Source organism: Miniopterus natalensis, chromosome 3 (assembly GCF_054644295.1).
Source record: "Miniopterus natalensis isolate mMinNat1 chromosome 3, mMinNat1.hap1, whole genome shotgun sequence".
Taxonomy (NCBI): domain Eukaryota; kingdom Metazoa; phylum Chordata; class Mammalia; order Chiroptera; family Miniopteridae; genus Miniopterus; species Miniopterus natalensis.
This window is the reverse complement of record NC_142083.1, coordinates 71983532-71999728: the sequence shown is the minus strand read 5'-3', so window position 1 is coordinate 71999728 and position 16197 is coordinate 71983532. Positions and strand designations below refer to the sequence as shown.

Below are 16197 nucleotides of genomic sequence, written 5' to 3'. Positions count from 1 at the left end.
TTTAAGGCACAAACCCACAAAAATGTAAAGACTAGGATATAATACAACTGAAATATTAAAAGTTAGAAAACAAAAGAATAAAGGATTTTTACAAGTCAGGAAAAGGCTAAATCCTAAATGAGCATAACAGAAACCTGTGAAGTTACCTGACTTTACATCTAAAAAAAAGTTACCCAAATGCCTAGGTGTTACAGGCAGTAGATGCATCTGGAAGTGGTGGGGGCAATGTGTTAACGAAACTAAATAAAGACCAGTTAAAGTTTTCATAAGAAGCAACTAGACAAACCCAAATTATTCCCATCACAATGATAGTCAACTGTCCCTGTCCCTCTCCAATCCTTTTAGGCCAGAGCTAATTTGGCAGAGAGAGCCTCTGGTCTGGGAGACACCAGCAACAGCTGAAGGCAGAAATAGCTACTTGAAATAGGGGAGTTAGTCGAGAGCATTTATAAGCTGTATGCAGAGATCTCTGAGCAACTTTCCCACTTGGCTCTCAGAACTCTGGTAGCCAGGAATTTATCAACAATCGAAGATTAAAAGATTCTTTTCTGGGAAATCTAATCAGACCAAAAGATGACTTAAATTTCTCAAAGAATCAGCAGGGCCACATTAATCTACATTAAGGACTTCACTGACAAGCCCCACCCACAAACGCAGAGCTTCCATGACGAAGGATAAACAGATACTTACGCCAAACCTAAAATCTAAGACCTCAAATTAAAGAAATAGGAAGCAGTGAGAAAGACACTTCAAGGAAATAGAAACTATCAAGTGAAGGAATCAAACTCTTTCAGCAAGTTTGGTGAAGGATGAGACAGTGATAAATAAAAAGTTAATGGGGAAAAAGAATAGTATTTACTCCGGAGAAAGCAAAAAAAAAAGCTGTACAGGAAAGAAAAAGCAGTCACAATTTACGCAGTGGCTTGTCTCTGAATCATGTTTGAAAAGTAATAAAAGTACCAAGTCTGATCTAATTAAAAACAATGGCATTAAAATATCCCGGGAGGATGAAATAAAGGAAGAGCACGTGGCAAGCGCGAGGCTGGAGGACAGTAGCCAGAGGACAGTAGCAGTGCCGAAGACGGAAAGTCACAGCACAGCAGGCACGCTGTCTAGGAGGGTGACGGGGACTCCGCTAAAGGAAGCAAGCGCTGACAGTGGGTGCCTGTGGTGTAAGAGAAACAGTCTGAGAAGTGGGGGAAATACTGATTTAAATGACTGCTTTTCCTCTTTAAACTATGTTCTTGTATAATTCTAATGAAAATTTTAAAAGCCTTATTGGAAAATAAATTTTTTAAATGTTCGCATCACTATGATAAACCTAAGCAACAGGTTCTTATTGATGGCAAATTAACTGTGACTCTTGGATATATAGACTCTCAGTTTTGGGATACAACTTTTTACAGAAAGGAATGATTTCTATTTTCTGCCATTCTCGGCATCAACTATCCAACATGTACTGAAATCAAAGTTTTCTTCTCGGGGCTCTCATTCCATTTTCTTTTCTCAGTTTCTCTCTACCCCAAAGCTGAAGATCTGTGGTCTCTGGGAACTTTTCATTTGAGAAAAAAGGGGAGGTGGACTGAAACATGTAATAAAAAGAATACGCAAAACCTTTTCTTACTGGGAGAGGTCCAGTAGAGCAAGTCTTTTCTGGTGCTGCCCCTCTTCAGGGTTTCGTGAAGAAACATTTTCCCTTTTGGTTTACTGACAAACATGGGATACATTTCTGTTGTTTATTGTGTAGAAGCCAATAAGAGGTGATTGCTTACTCATGACTACAGAAAGTTACTCATGTTCACAGCAAGGCTTGTGAACAGTATGAGAGTCACTGTCTAATGATCTGCTTTTTAAGAATGACAAGCCTCCTTTTAATTAAGTATAAATAATAATCTATAATTCCGAAGAATATATGTAAGTAAATAATATATCTGGATTTAGAGACGTATATACCAACAGTGCTTTAGTAATTGATTCTCATCAGTTATTAGAAGCATGTTAAGTTATATGGAATAGTTTTTAAACTGATGACTGATAAATAAATTAAGATAAAATATAGTCATTTATTGAGAAAAACAGTAATTAATACTCTATTCTAAGGCATTGGCTCTTATCATTAAAACTGGTTTCCAGTTAGTCAAGGATGAGAAAGAAGTAACTAACATGAAAACACTTAGTACCTTAACAAAATTATATAAAAAGGTATGTCAAATCTTTATGGATTTCAGACTTAGTAGGGATAGACCAGTTATAAGACTTCCATGGCCACAGAGAGGATGATCCCTACCATTTAAAAGTCTTCAGATGAGACCTCTAAAACTTTCACAACATTTCTGTAAAGTAGATGATAATTTATCTGTTTGTACAATTTGATAACTAAGAACCTCAACCTTATTCCTGAATAAACTGCCCAAGTCCAACAACAACAAAAAATATTCTATGCTTTTAGAGAGCTTTTCATGAAATATCAGCATATAAAAATGTTACTGAACAACAAGTGAATAACTAATGCCACCTAAGACAAACATTTCGATCTTCCCTTACCACTTACCTAAAGTTTTTCACATGGTCTTCCACCCCAGAAAGACGAATGGAATGCTGCAGCGCACTCAGGTAAGTCAGGGCTTGCGTGGAGGATCCCCAGTTCACATCTGCAGGAAAGGTATTGCTCAATGTTAACAGCCAGCCAGCAACCAAGGTGACACGCAGACAAACGATGCTTTCATATTTGAAAAGTTAATTGCTAAAATAAACTATTATAGTTGGAACTTTTAATAGTTTAAGTTCACAGCATGATATTAAGACAATGCTAATCTGAACTATAATTGCATTTAAAGAAAAAGCATAATTTAGAAAAGACTGAGACAGGGCTGCAGATGTGCTATACTTACAATTCAAGAGTCTTTCATAAAGAAAAATTTTAAAATTATTGTTTATATTGCTAAAGGGTGAAAGGGAAAGAGGCAGCTCTCTGAATGTTAAGTACTATTTACAGTACTTACAGTTTTAAGTTATTTGAATAGGCAGTTTTTTATTCCTAGTGAATAAACAGCCTAGACACAAACGATGATTTTAGGCATTTGTTCCTTTAGAGACATATTAGAGAAATGATTGCTTCTAAGATGGTTAAAATAATACTGTCTTTGTCCATTTCATTTCTAAAGCCACTACTCTAATCCAAAACCTCATCATGTAGTATTAGAATTACAAAAGGTTTCCTCACTGTTTTAGATGACCACACTGCAGCTACTCTTATAATCACTTCCTAATCTATTCTGTTGGGCCAAAACTTTTCAAACCTGTATCACTGGATCTTTCTTTTGGGTTACAGGTTACCGTAGTGAAGAGTGGACAATCTTAATATATCTTAGCATCATCTTCTTATGTGAAGATACACCAACAGTTATCAATCAGACATGTTCTAGGTAATCTTTTACCATTTCCCAGTCAAAACATGTTTCCCAATTTTCCCTGACACACAGTAAGCTTATGGGAAGACACTATGTCTTCTGGTATTTTTTGAATTCCATGGTACATATTACAGTAGGTAACACATATGTATGCTTATTAAGCTAACAGTTACTACAATACTACAAATCTAATCCTTTCAAATAATCTACTGGGTGCGCCTGGCCAGATGTGGCTCAGTGGTTGACCACTGACCTAGGATCCAGGATATTGTGGTTGGATTCTCAGTCAGGGCACATGCCCGGGTTGCGGGCTAGATCCCTAGTCGGGGGCGTGCAGGAGGCAGCCGATCAATGACTCTTTCATCATTGATGTTTCTATCTCTCTCTCTCCCTCTTCTTTCCTCTCTCTGAAATCAATAAAATATGTATTTAAATAAAATAAAATCTTGGTGCAACAGAATGTTAAATATATTATTATTTTTCTACAAATAAGATTAAGTTTAATTTATGGGTAAGAATGGAATTCCTTAGACTAAAATATCTTGTAATTGTTTCATTAAAACTACATGTATTTGGGAGTAAAATAGTTGAAGTTTTACACAAAGCACCTTTTAAATATATAAAAGATGATGGTTAGGTATGAAAAATAACAAAACTTCTAGACTTTTCTAGCTTGAAATACTAAATAGAAAAGGTTACTGACCTGGTTTTTTGTAGGTAACATAAATATACAGCCCAAGGACTATCACATATGTCAGCAGTGCAGCCCACCAATTAATGACAAACATCACTATGCAACAAAGAATTGCTCCAATAAGGGATATCCACATATTGTAGTATTTGAATGCAGGACGCCATCCTACCAATAACAAATACAGTAGATAAATACAAGTCCCACTCATCTGCTTTAGAAAATGGTATATATGTATATAAGTAAAAAACAACTTTCTTTGTGGCTGCTACACAGAGAGGGCTTAAAACAGTAAGTGTAAGGCTAATACGTAACAGTAAAGTCATAGACCATAGATCATGGTTTAATTTCATAGTTCTTGATGGCCATGAATGGGCACATCTGTTTACTTCCACATTATTTTATCTTACTAGTTCTGTACCCATAAACTCTTTACCAAAAATGTGTAAATCAACCTACCCTACCTAGTGAACACTAAAAACTACAGAAAGTTCTTAAAAAGAAGTTTACACTAAGTCCTTAATGGTGTGGTGGCTTTCTTTCCTGATTTTTAATATGAGACATATCCACATTCTAATGAATATACCAAACAGTTTGACAAAATGTTCTTGAGGCTTGTTAAAAATTCACTTACTTGCTAAAAAACACACGTAACAGTTAATTATAGAAACATATCTTCCCATTTGGTGAAGTATTTATGAATTAAGTGTCACACTAAAAGATGTTGAAGGCCATTTTAAAATGTTCATTCATAGTGCCACAGGCAAAACTACTATTTTTAAACCATTTCAATAAAATTTACAATATTTTTTAAATTAAACTTTTAATTTTGAGATAACTACAAATTCACACAAAGACATAAGTAATAATAGAAATATTCTGGGTCCCCTTACCTTCCCCCCATTATAACATCTTGCAAAACGATACTACAATATCACAACTAAGATACTGTATTAATACATTCAAGTTAAAGAAAGAAGAGTCCAACACAAATATCCCTGTTTTGCCCTTTTAAAGCCACACCCATTTCTAAAATTTATATTCTTAAAGTAAAATCTAAAACTAGGATATTCGCTTCCTAAGTTTCCATACTTTATTCTTTCCTATTTTGAGACACTTTTACATCCCTAAAAGGAACAGTGCTTTTGTTCCTTCATTTCCATCCCTGATGCCCAACTGGTGTCATGGTTTATAACACAGACCCCATAACAAAAAGTGTTTTCAGTAGATAAAGACCCCCTATATTAGAACTCCACAGAACTCATTGAGTTAAAAATATTTCTGGGCAGGTTAGCTATATCATAATATTCTTAGAACTGAAAAAGAAAACAGCTAAGTAAATAAGAACAAACAAAAAAATAATTATTTTGCAGTGCTGGTTAGAATTTGAGAATAATGCTATCTTAAGTGATAAGCATTACTTGAAAACAAAAAACAATATTACCAGTAAACTTCACAATTAAGAGATCTTTGAATGCTCACTTAATTTGACTCAATTATAAAGGCAGACTGAGCATCAATGAGCTAATCCCACACAAACCATCTTTTAAAATGTGTTAATGTTTTATTTCCTCTAAAATCAGACATTATTACATTTTAAAAACATTTAAAAGTATAAAATCACCTGGAGATTTCGCAAGTGATGCATGGAATACTGAAAAATTGATCAACGCATAGGATGCGAGGAAGAAGTTAGAGATAATTGGAGCAATAACATTCAGTTCAGCTGCAAAAGAAACAAGGCATATTTACTGACATCAGACATTTTTAACTTTCCAAAATTATGAATTATTTCAAACCTTTAGATAATGGCTATCGACTATCCAGATTTAATAAATACATTTTGCCATATATACTTCATGTACTTTACTTTTCAGAAATCAAACCTTATGTACAATTGAAACCCCCTGTATACATCACTCTTCCAAAGCTGCTCTATTCTTTTTCCAATGCTATATAGTTTTACTACATACACATAATCAGCATTATGTAGAACTGTTTTGGGTGTTTTAAAAGATACATAAATAGTATCATACTTTATCATTCTGCAATTTGATTTTACATTTATTATATCTGAAGTTCATCCATAATGATATATGAAAACCAAGTTCATTCTTTTTTACTGCTGAATCTAATTCTGCAGTTTCATTCTTCCATGGGTAGGTATTCAGGTTGCTTCCATTTTTTACTATTATAATTAATAATACTAAAAAAATTTTGTGTATGGGCATATTTCTATAGGGTAGATACCCCTAAAGAGAATTGCTGGATTGCGGGAAACTTTACTAAATGTTGTCAACTTGTTCTTGAAAAGCAGCTATACCAAATACAAACCTACTATTACAGGAAAGTTAGTTTCCACACCTGGTGGTACAATCAGACTTTTAATAAAAGTCGAGTGTCTTCTTTAGCACTGTAAGACCCATTAGCTCACTGGTGATCAGAAGCAAAGTGCCAAAGAGGAGATCAGTAGAGGCCCTACTTTCAGGGGAGAGGCTGAAATCCTTCTCTTTATACTATTATTTTGTTTTAGGGACAAGAACCTAAAAGTTCTTTCTACCCCTAATGAGGACTTAGTGATAGTAATAATTTTAGAAAATATGCATTTAGTGCTATTATTTGCAGTATTTCTTAAACTTTTCATTTGATCAGAAAGAAACTTAATAAATTAGGCAAAGTAACATTGTTTATTATTTAATAATTCAATGTTTAGAGCTAATATAAATGCACCACAATTTACATTACCAAACCATTTATTTGACTAACCAATTAAGATGAATCCAAGTGCAATTAAGAATGTTAAGATGTAACCACGAAGAGGTTCATTATTTTTCCCATAACCTTTAGCAAACATCTGGAAAGCTGGGTAGATGTTGTCCTTACACAGAGCCTAATGAAGAAATGGAAACAATAAACGGAAACATTTTGAAATTAGCCATACAGATTTGCTTATAGTTACAATAGGTTAATCAGGAATGGAACCCACAGCTCCCGTTCTCATCCTCTTTCCTGTCCCACACTGCTTTGCCTACAAACTGTACAGGAGCTTCAAACATCTCAAGAATCAGAAAGGGTTTAGAATACCGCAAGCTGGTATCCACCTTACCCCATGCTCATGCTGAAATTCCTTTACGAAGAAGGAATCAGAAAAGCAGGCATACAAATGAAAATTTGGAAGTTTGAGAAGTATGACAGAGGTGGGACCTACTTTACAGCAAAGCCGAAATGCTGGACTTAAAAGCAGATAAAAATCCTAATTACAGAACTTAATCATTTTTCTTAAAACAATACTGAAAACTGTTTTAAGAATGACAGTCTAACCAGGCTGGTGTCGCGCAGCGGTTGAGCATCGACCTGTGATCCAGGAGATCACGGTTAGATTCCCGGTCAGGACACGTGCCCGGGTTGCGGGCTTGATCCCCACTCAGGGGTGTGCAGGAGGCAGCCCATCAATGACTCTCTCATCATCGATGTTTCTATCTCTCCCTCCCTCTCTCTAAAATCAACAAAGATATATTTTTTAAAGAAAAAGAACGATATTCTACATCTTTACTATAATAACTGGCTACAACTACAACATTAAGAACAAAGCTGCAAAATCAACATTGTGTTGATTTGATTTAGTAATAAAACCATTTCCTATTCAGTATCAGCTATTCCTAGGGAGATAATATTTACCTTATTCACTGCTATGCTCTGAGTACCTAATGCAAAACATTTAGGTCGGCACCATACTACTGGAAATGAGATACTTTAATTCTTCTGATTTATGGTCTTGGACCACACTACTTATCCTTGGTTAAGGTGTTATGAAAATTTATGCTGAGTATGTCAAAAAAAGCAAAAATTTGCCAGGCTGGTGTGGCTCAGTGGATGAGTGTCAACATATGAACCAGGAGGTCACAGTTCGATTCCTGGTCAGGGCACATGCCCGGGTTGCAGGCTCTTCTCACCTCTTATTTCCAGTCAACTGCTACATAGATCTTAACAGTTAATCAGACTGGAGTACAAATTTCCTGGCAAGAGTATTTCAAGGTGATGTGATACACTACCATCAGGAAGGCTGTTTCTTTTTTGGATGTTAAGATAGTAGATTGGGCATGCAGGAGGCAGACTATCAATGACTCTCTCTCATCACTGATGTTTCTATCTCTCCCTCTCTCTTGAAATCAATAAAAACATATTAAAAAAAAAAAAAGAGCAAAAATTCATCACTACTTCCAGAAACACAATTCAAAGACTATACTCTGACAGTATATAAATGCACAATGTTTATATAAATATACATATTCACATTCATATGCATAAAACTAAATGTAACAGTCTTGATATATGTGTGTGTATCATATACATATGGGATTGACAGAAGCAAATAATTTAAAAATATTAACAATCCCGGATTAAAATATATTACCTTAAGATCCCCTTTACTAAAGCTTGTAATGTGAAAATACTTACCTGAAATATTTTGGGAGCACTCACAAGGGATGCTAATGCAGAAGAAAGAGTGGCTGAAAAGATACCTGCAGAAATCAATGGGGCAAATCCTGACACCATGCTCATTACCTTAAAAAAAAAAAAAAAAAAGTGTTAAAAATGGAATAAGTCTTACAAACAACTGAAAAAAGAACATGATACTATACATCATTATTACTCTAATGAAGAAGACTAGTATTGGGGGAAATTTGGTAATAATAGTAAACGGTAATAATTGTTACATGTATTATAAATTCAGAAACAGATCTACCACTAGCCCTTACCTTTAAAAAAATCTTTTTATTTTGTAAAATTTCAAAGACACAATGGCAGAGAAAAGAGCATATTGAACTCCCAAGCATCCTTCACCCAGTTTCAACAATGACCAACTCAGGGCCAATTCCCACATCATTGTGAATCAAACCACAGATATCATTTCATGCATAAATGTTTCAGTACTTACCTCTAATGGGTAAGAATTTTTAAAAACTATAACTGCAAAGCCACTGTCACAGCTTAAAAACTAAGTAACTCCTTTATAGCACCAAATAGCCAGTCAGCACTCAAATTTCCCAAACTGTCCATCTTCTCTTGCTTTTCAAAATGGTTTGTGTAAATCAGGATTCGCAAAAGGATTATACTTTACATTTCATGTGTCTCTTAAAAGTCTTTTTAAATCTACAGGTTCACCCTTTCCTTTACATTATTTTTATGTCATTTCTCCTACAAAATGTCCCACTCTAGATTTTGCTGACTGTGTCATTTAATCTGCTCTTCTCACCTCTTATTTCCAGTCAGCTGCTACATAGATCTCAACAGTTAATCAGACTGGAGTACAAATTTCCTGGCAAGAGTATTTCAAGGTGATGTGATACACTACCATCAGGAAGGCTGTTTCTTTTTTGGATGTTAAGATAGTATATTGGTATTGTGGTTATGTTTTGGGTGTTTTTTTGTTATTTGTTTTGCTTTCCCTATCTTTGTACATGTTCAAACATTTCCCAATAATGAAGATTTTTTAAAAATGGATAGATCATTTAGATCATAAGACAATTAGATAAATCCAGACTGAGGGGTACAATGCAAAACAACTTGCCTTAACTCTTCAAAATGTCAGCATCCTGAAAGATTAAAATAGGAAAGCTGGGAACTCTGCTAGAATAAGAGATGTTAAAATAACACAGTAAGTAACTGCATGCATGATCCCAGACTGGATCCTGAATATGGGAAAAATAGCTATAAAGGACATTTGTGAGGCAAGCGGGGAAATATGAATATGGAATATGTATTTAGATGAAAGTATCTCACTGACATTAAATTGCTTGAGTGGGATAATTGTACTGTGCTTGTACAGAATGTTTTAAATATTTCAAAGTGACTGTCATGTTGTAATGTCTACAATTTATTCTTATATGTTTGAGGAGAAAAAGTATATACATACAAAGATAAGCAAATGGGGCAAAATACTGACAACTAGTAAATATAAGTGAAGGGTAGGAACATAAGTATTCATTGCACTGTTCTTTCTGCATCTTTGAAATTTCTCAGTACCAAACTGAGCCCTGATCTGTGTGGTTGAGTTGGCTGGAGCATTGTCCCATGCACCAGAAGGTCTCAGGTTTGATTCTTGGTCAGGGCACATACCTAGGTTGTGGGTTCCATCGTGGTCGGGGCTCATAACAGATGGAGGCAATCTCTATCCCTCTCCGCCCTCCCTTCTTCCCTCTCTCTCATTTCTATTAATTAGAAAAGCAGCTTTATATATACAAAACTCTTCTTCGCTTGAGTGAGACCATACTAGACTTGATAAAGACAACATACTTTTCTATTTTAAGGCAGCAACACAGAAATCTGATTGGCATTTCAATCACTGGGCAGAGACCAACATTTGTGCCTTTCATACACAATATCAATGTCAGAATTGGCCTGAATTGTTAGTTGGACATGAATACTTTCTTTCATTCCTACGATTTTGCCTAGTCTTGTGACTTTCAAAAACAAACTTCTGTTACATAATTGGGTTCAATATTTAGAACCACTGAAAGTACAATCAACTGCTTGAAACTATACAATAGAAAATAAAAATGCCATTAAAATTTTAAGTTCCAAAATTTTGTTATAAAATTTACATATTCTACATAAAATTTATACTGTTCTGAAATACATTAAGTCATCAACTATTCTGCTTAATGTGTTTACATAATATTGGAAAAACACCCAGAAGCAAAATTTTTATTTTTTACTTTGAATTAGTAGAACCATCTACTGTAAAAATTTACCACATGATATTTTGTTTTAGTCTCCTGAATCTACTACATCTCTGTGTTCTTTTCCTCCTAGCATTCTAAGTAAATAGAAAAGCATACTGTGTTCATTGATTGGGACACTCAACCTAGTAAACATGTCAATTCTCCCTAAATCAATATACAAGTTTACTGCAGTTTCTACTAAAATCCCAGCAAAACTACAGTAATCAAGAAGGTATGGTGTCAGTGAAGGAACAGACACACAGATCAACGGATAAACAGAGAATCCAGAAACAGACCCAACAAACATGGCCATGTGTGACATGCTTCTGATGCTTCCTTCCTCTCTGAAACAGTATGCCACATATATGATACTCTAAGTGTCACCCTTGGGGGTCCTTTTGCTCTTGAATGGCTTCAGATTTTACCCTTTCATATTCTTCTGTTTGTCTAAATAGTTACCTACAGTCTTTAAAAAAATTTAGGAATAACATAAGAACAGTCCTTTTTAAGTTACCACTGTATTCTGAATGGTCAGATTTGATAGCAGTCTTGACCTCTAAACAAACATAGAATGTGTGTATAACATAAATCTGATGCTCACCTGGAAGTTGTTTATTAAGCCATAGGAACAAAGATTGTTTTCACAATAAGAAAAGTCAAAGTTTAACTTGCAGGCTGCAGAAGTACAGTTTGTTAGCTCTGTCACAATAGTGTCGTTAATGTTCCCAGTAGCATCCCGAACAACACAAGAACCTGAAGCACAAGTGACAATGAGAACAAATAATTGAGCTAACATTTATATTCATTTCAAATTACATAAACCCATAAAGAAATTATGATACTGACCGCATATATACTTGCTTATATTAGCATACACTGCATTTATAGTTAAGATAGCTTTACTTGGAACAGAATTTGGAAAGCATCATTGTTCCCAATATTTTAGTGAAATGGAACCTTATAAAGAGTAGTATTTACACATATATACCTAACAAGCTTATAAACTATAGTTGTTTATAAATGGTGTGTTAGGAAAACTACTTCCTGGTCTATTTGATCAAGATGTCCTTAAGCAAATATAAAAACCGTGTGTTGAAAGAGTTCCAAATGGCAGAAGTATTTTCCTATACTTCAGATATTTTATATTTGAAACCTGCCAAAGATCAGACTTCAGCTAATATCTTCTCTACAGGAAACAATTTGAACATTAATGAATCAGAATTCTATTTAAGCCTTTGTCTCAAATAAGTCTATCCTGATATTAAGAAAATATATGGTGTCTGAGATTTGCTTAAAAATAACCTATGGGACAGAGTGAATGGGTCTAGATGAACAATATTAACCATGTACTGATAATCCTTGAAAACTTTTTTGAAGCTAGGTGACAGTTATATATTCAGCTCATTAGAAAATGCTCTCTACTTTTGTGCAAATTCAAAAACTCCCATAACAAACATTTCAAAAGTTTTCTTGAAGAAAGCAATTATTTGAAATAACATATGATGTACAGTAAGTAATCGTCATTCCCTAGACCTCATATATTACTTCTGAAGCATTTTAACACTGTTATCTCATATATAAGGTAACATAGGCATTATAGCAAATAATAAAAGGAAAATTAAACTTGAAGGGGAGAATATTTCAACAACTGGACAGACTACACATAGTTCCTTTCTTTTCTTTTTTAAAGAAAAGTTACATCATTTGTGAAATTAAAACTAAATTTTCTTTAGCTTATGTATAAAATACACAAGAAAGCTACATAGAAACTTTTAAGGGAACAAAAAATATTTTGGTAAGATTATAAATAGCACATAGTTCATTTGTTTTTTTAAAAATGAGATTTATCTGTGGATTTTAAGGCTAACTGAAGTCCAGTTCCTTTTTTAAACTTTAATTTAGTCCACTACAATACTGATCATTAGCATTTCTAACTCTCATTTATTTACTGAAATTTCAAAATTACATTTATACAAATTAGCAGCAGAGTTTGTAAAAACAGTTCTGTCATTACTTCCCCAAAATGACTGACTAAATGTACAGCAAAAATGAAATCTTCTTACTGTAATACTATGGAAACCTTATTCTGTAGTCTATGAATTTGGAGTTTGTGATTCTTTAAATTGGTATTAAAATAAGATTGACTCTTGCAGTATGCTTAAAACATTTAACTGTAAAATCTGAATTAGAGTTTATACATTAAAAGCAATGCTTACATTTCAAGAATATATTTCCTGGGTAAAGTATATAGGTTCATGAAATTATAATAAATTCCAGACATTAATCACTGCATGCAAATTATATGTCAGTAGTTATTAAATTTTTTTCTAGACTAGAATGTTTAGTTAAAGAACCTACTATTATAAATAGCCTTTAAAGGCTTTATTTAATCAAACAAACCAAAACTTGCTTTGCCATGAAAATAATTCCTTAAAGCAAGCACCACTTTTCTTGGTAGTGAAATCTCTAAGGTTCAATTCCACCATCTATAAAAGTGATTTTAGAAACTAGTTGACCACTTATATCCTATAAGTTCTAAAATGCTATGAGTCCATAAGTGTAATAAAAAGGTTAAATAGCATTTTCATTCAGTTTATTAAGACATTAGTAAGTTTTTTCATTCAATGTAGTATATCCTGTTCATCAAAATCAGTTTTTATGGTTTAAAAAAAAATGTGAGGCACCGCTTCATGGCCTTGAAACAATCTTCATTTAATAAAATTATGAGAAAATATTAAATAACTACCATAAACAAAAAATTCAAGAATCTGTAAAAATCAGAGAGTTAAATGCATTTACTTTTACATATAAGTATTTTCTATAAATATATCTCAGTGCAATTTAAGAGTCTGAGATTAAAATTTTATATAATTTTCTAACTTAACATAATTAATTAAAATTCTGGAGGAGGAGCAATAGAGCATTTGGTGGCTTAGATAATGTCTATAAAATCACTACTAGTTTGCTTAAGACTGTTTTTTAATTAAAATATGCAACACTGCCCAGCCGGGTGTGGCTCAGCGGTTGAGCATTGACTTAGGATCCAGTCAAGCGGGGTTCGATTCCTGGTCAGGGCACATGCCTGGGTTGCGGGCTCGATACCTGGTTGGAGGCATGCAGGAGGCAGCCGATCAATGACTCTCTCATCACTGATGTTTCTATCTCTCCCTCTCCCTTCCCCTCTCTGAAATCAATAAAGGTATATTAAAAAAAATATATATATGTGCAACACCACGTTTTTTTATTGAAATATTTCTAAATTTTAAAATGTCATGAAATAACTATTTATAGTATGTACACAAGGAAATTTCTGAAACAAATAAAGAAACGTAAGGCTATTTACCTACAGATACTGCAATTCCTACGTAAACCACCGTAGTAATTAAAATGGCTAAGAGTGTTCCTTTGGGTATGGCTGACTGAGGATCCTAGAAGACAAGAAGATTTTTTTTTTAAGTCTACCTTTAAAAATATATGTATACCATTTTTAATGTATCATCAATGAAGTGCTTTTTAATACAAGTCAAACAGTACTTACTGCAAGATCACCTGAGATATTTGCTCCAGCCAGAATACCAGTTGCAGCAGGAAAAAAGATGGCAAAGACAGAAAAAAAAGTCTCTTCCTCTCGAAAATCTGGTCCAAAGTTCTCAATAAATATTTCAGCTGTAGAAAACGAGATATTTTTGGCAATTAATAGATAGCAGATGAGACCATAATTTAGGTCAAGAGTAAGTGGTATGTATGATCCCTGAAATTCCTTCAGTTGAAGTAACTGATAAACTTGAGTATTTCCTAATTCACATATTGGTATTCCTGTTTTCTTATATGAGGGAACAGTTTACAACCAAAATGATTTGACCTGGGGCATTCCCTACTGTTTTGTGTACCTTAATTATCAAGTTTCAAGTGCCTCCAACTTGATTGTTACCACTAGTCCAAATGTAAATCAGAGTGTAGATAAACCCCTCAATCTCAGAGGTGAAAGAAATAAGTAAGGAGGTAGGAAAACAAAAGCAACTTCATACTAATCTGGAACCTTTTTGTTTTGTTTTTTAACATCCAACTTAAATACTATCTGTACAACTTTATCTACTTCCTAGTAGTAACTTGTTTGACTTTTGAGGCTATTTTTGGGTCTTCCATACAATTTTACCTTAAGCAACTTAGGTATAGGTCCCTTCCATTTCAACAGTAATGAAAGCTACAACTAGTCCTACCATTTCTACCTATTCTGATAGATTTTGACACTAAACCAATTAACAGTCATTTATTCATCCATCCACCCATCGTGAGTATCTACAATGTGCCAGGTCCCGTACTGAAGCCATCCAGTATATCAAGAGATATAAAAGCAAGAAGCTAGATATTGTTCCCATCTTTATGGAACTTAAGAGTCCCAATCAGGAGCTACACAGTAAGTAAAGAAACAGGTCATTACGAATAGCAGTCAGTGTGCTGATGGAAACAAGGTGTTGTGATAAAGAAAGAAAGAAATTCCCTGTGGTTACAGAAGGCTGAAGAGCTGTAACTAAGGAGACAGTACTTAAAGGGAGACTTTACTGAGCAAGAATCATCCAGGTGATGATTAGGGGAAAGATTACACCAGGAATAAGAAATGACATTTATAAAGGCCAAGTGGTAGGAAAAAGGCTTAGCTCTTTTGAGAAATTAGAAGAATGTAAACCTCTTATCATAGTAAGGTGAAGGATCGAACCAGGCTGGTGAGATCAGTGGGGGTGAAACCATGCAAAATTTTAAAGGAGTTTAGGTTTTTATCCTAAATATAATGAAAAGCCAAGGTAGGCTTAGAAATATGAAAATAACATGGTATGGACAATGGACTAAAGGCATCAACATCTGAAGCAGGAAGACCAATCAGGAGGCTGCTCCAGTGGTTGAACCTACAAGGGGGAAGAATACACCGATTAGAGCAAGATGAGAAAGGATAGGCGCAGGTATGGAACACGGACATCCTGGCGTCTTCGTGTACTGTGCTCAAAGGGAAAAGTCTGAGACGGATCAGGTAGGAGAGACATCAAAAGCAGTTATGTATGTCCAGAGTTTAAAGAGAAATCCAGGAATAGAAACATGTCAGTCTCTCAATAGCATCTGGAGTCATGAGAATAGACCTCACCAAACGAAAGAATATAGTGAGGCCAGACCTAAGCAACTCTGACATTTAGAGGACAGGAAGAAGAGAAGGGGCAACAGGAGTAACAGACATAGTAACCGGTGTGACAGCAAACAAAACGACAAGTATTTCAAGGAGAATGGGACAACGGAGTATGATGATGCTGAGAAGCAGAGGACTAAAATACTGCACACTGGTTTAGCACCATGTGGTCGTCACTTTGACAAACAGAAGTCA

General features: G+C 34.5%; 1 protein-coding gene across 1 annotated transcript in view; it reads right to left on the bottom strand.

The window, feature by feature from the left end:
- The window catches only part of SLC12A2 (solute carrier family 12 member 2), an 83930-nt gene that overhangs the window by 23076 nt on the left and 44657 nt on the right, over positions 1-16197 (bottom strand). Inside the window, exons 8-15 of the mRNA XM_016217787.2 lie at positions 14365-14492; positions 14170-14254; positions 11428-11579; positions 8560-8667; positions 6868-6991; positions 5726-5827; positions 4114-4269; positions 2552-2651 (exon numbers count right to left, since the gene is read on the bottom strand). Of these exons, the coding sequence (XP_016073273.2) occupies positions 2552-2651; positions 4114-4269; positions 5726-5827; positions 6868-6991; positions 8560-8667; positions 11428-11579; positions 14170-14254; positions 14365-14492 (955 nt within the window). The remainder of the gene's footprint in view (positions 1-2551; positions 2652-4113; positions 4270-5725; positions 5828-6867; positions 6992-8559; positions 8668-11427; positions 11580-14169; positions 14255-14364; positions 14493-16197) is intronic.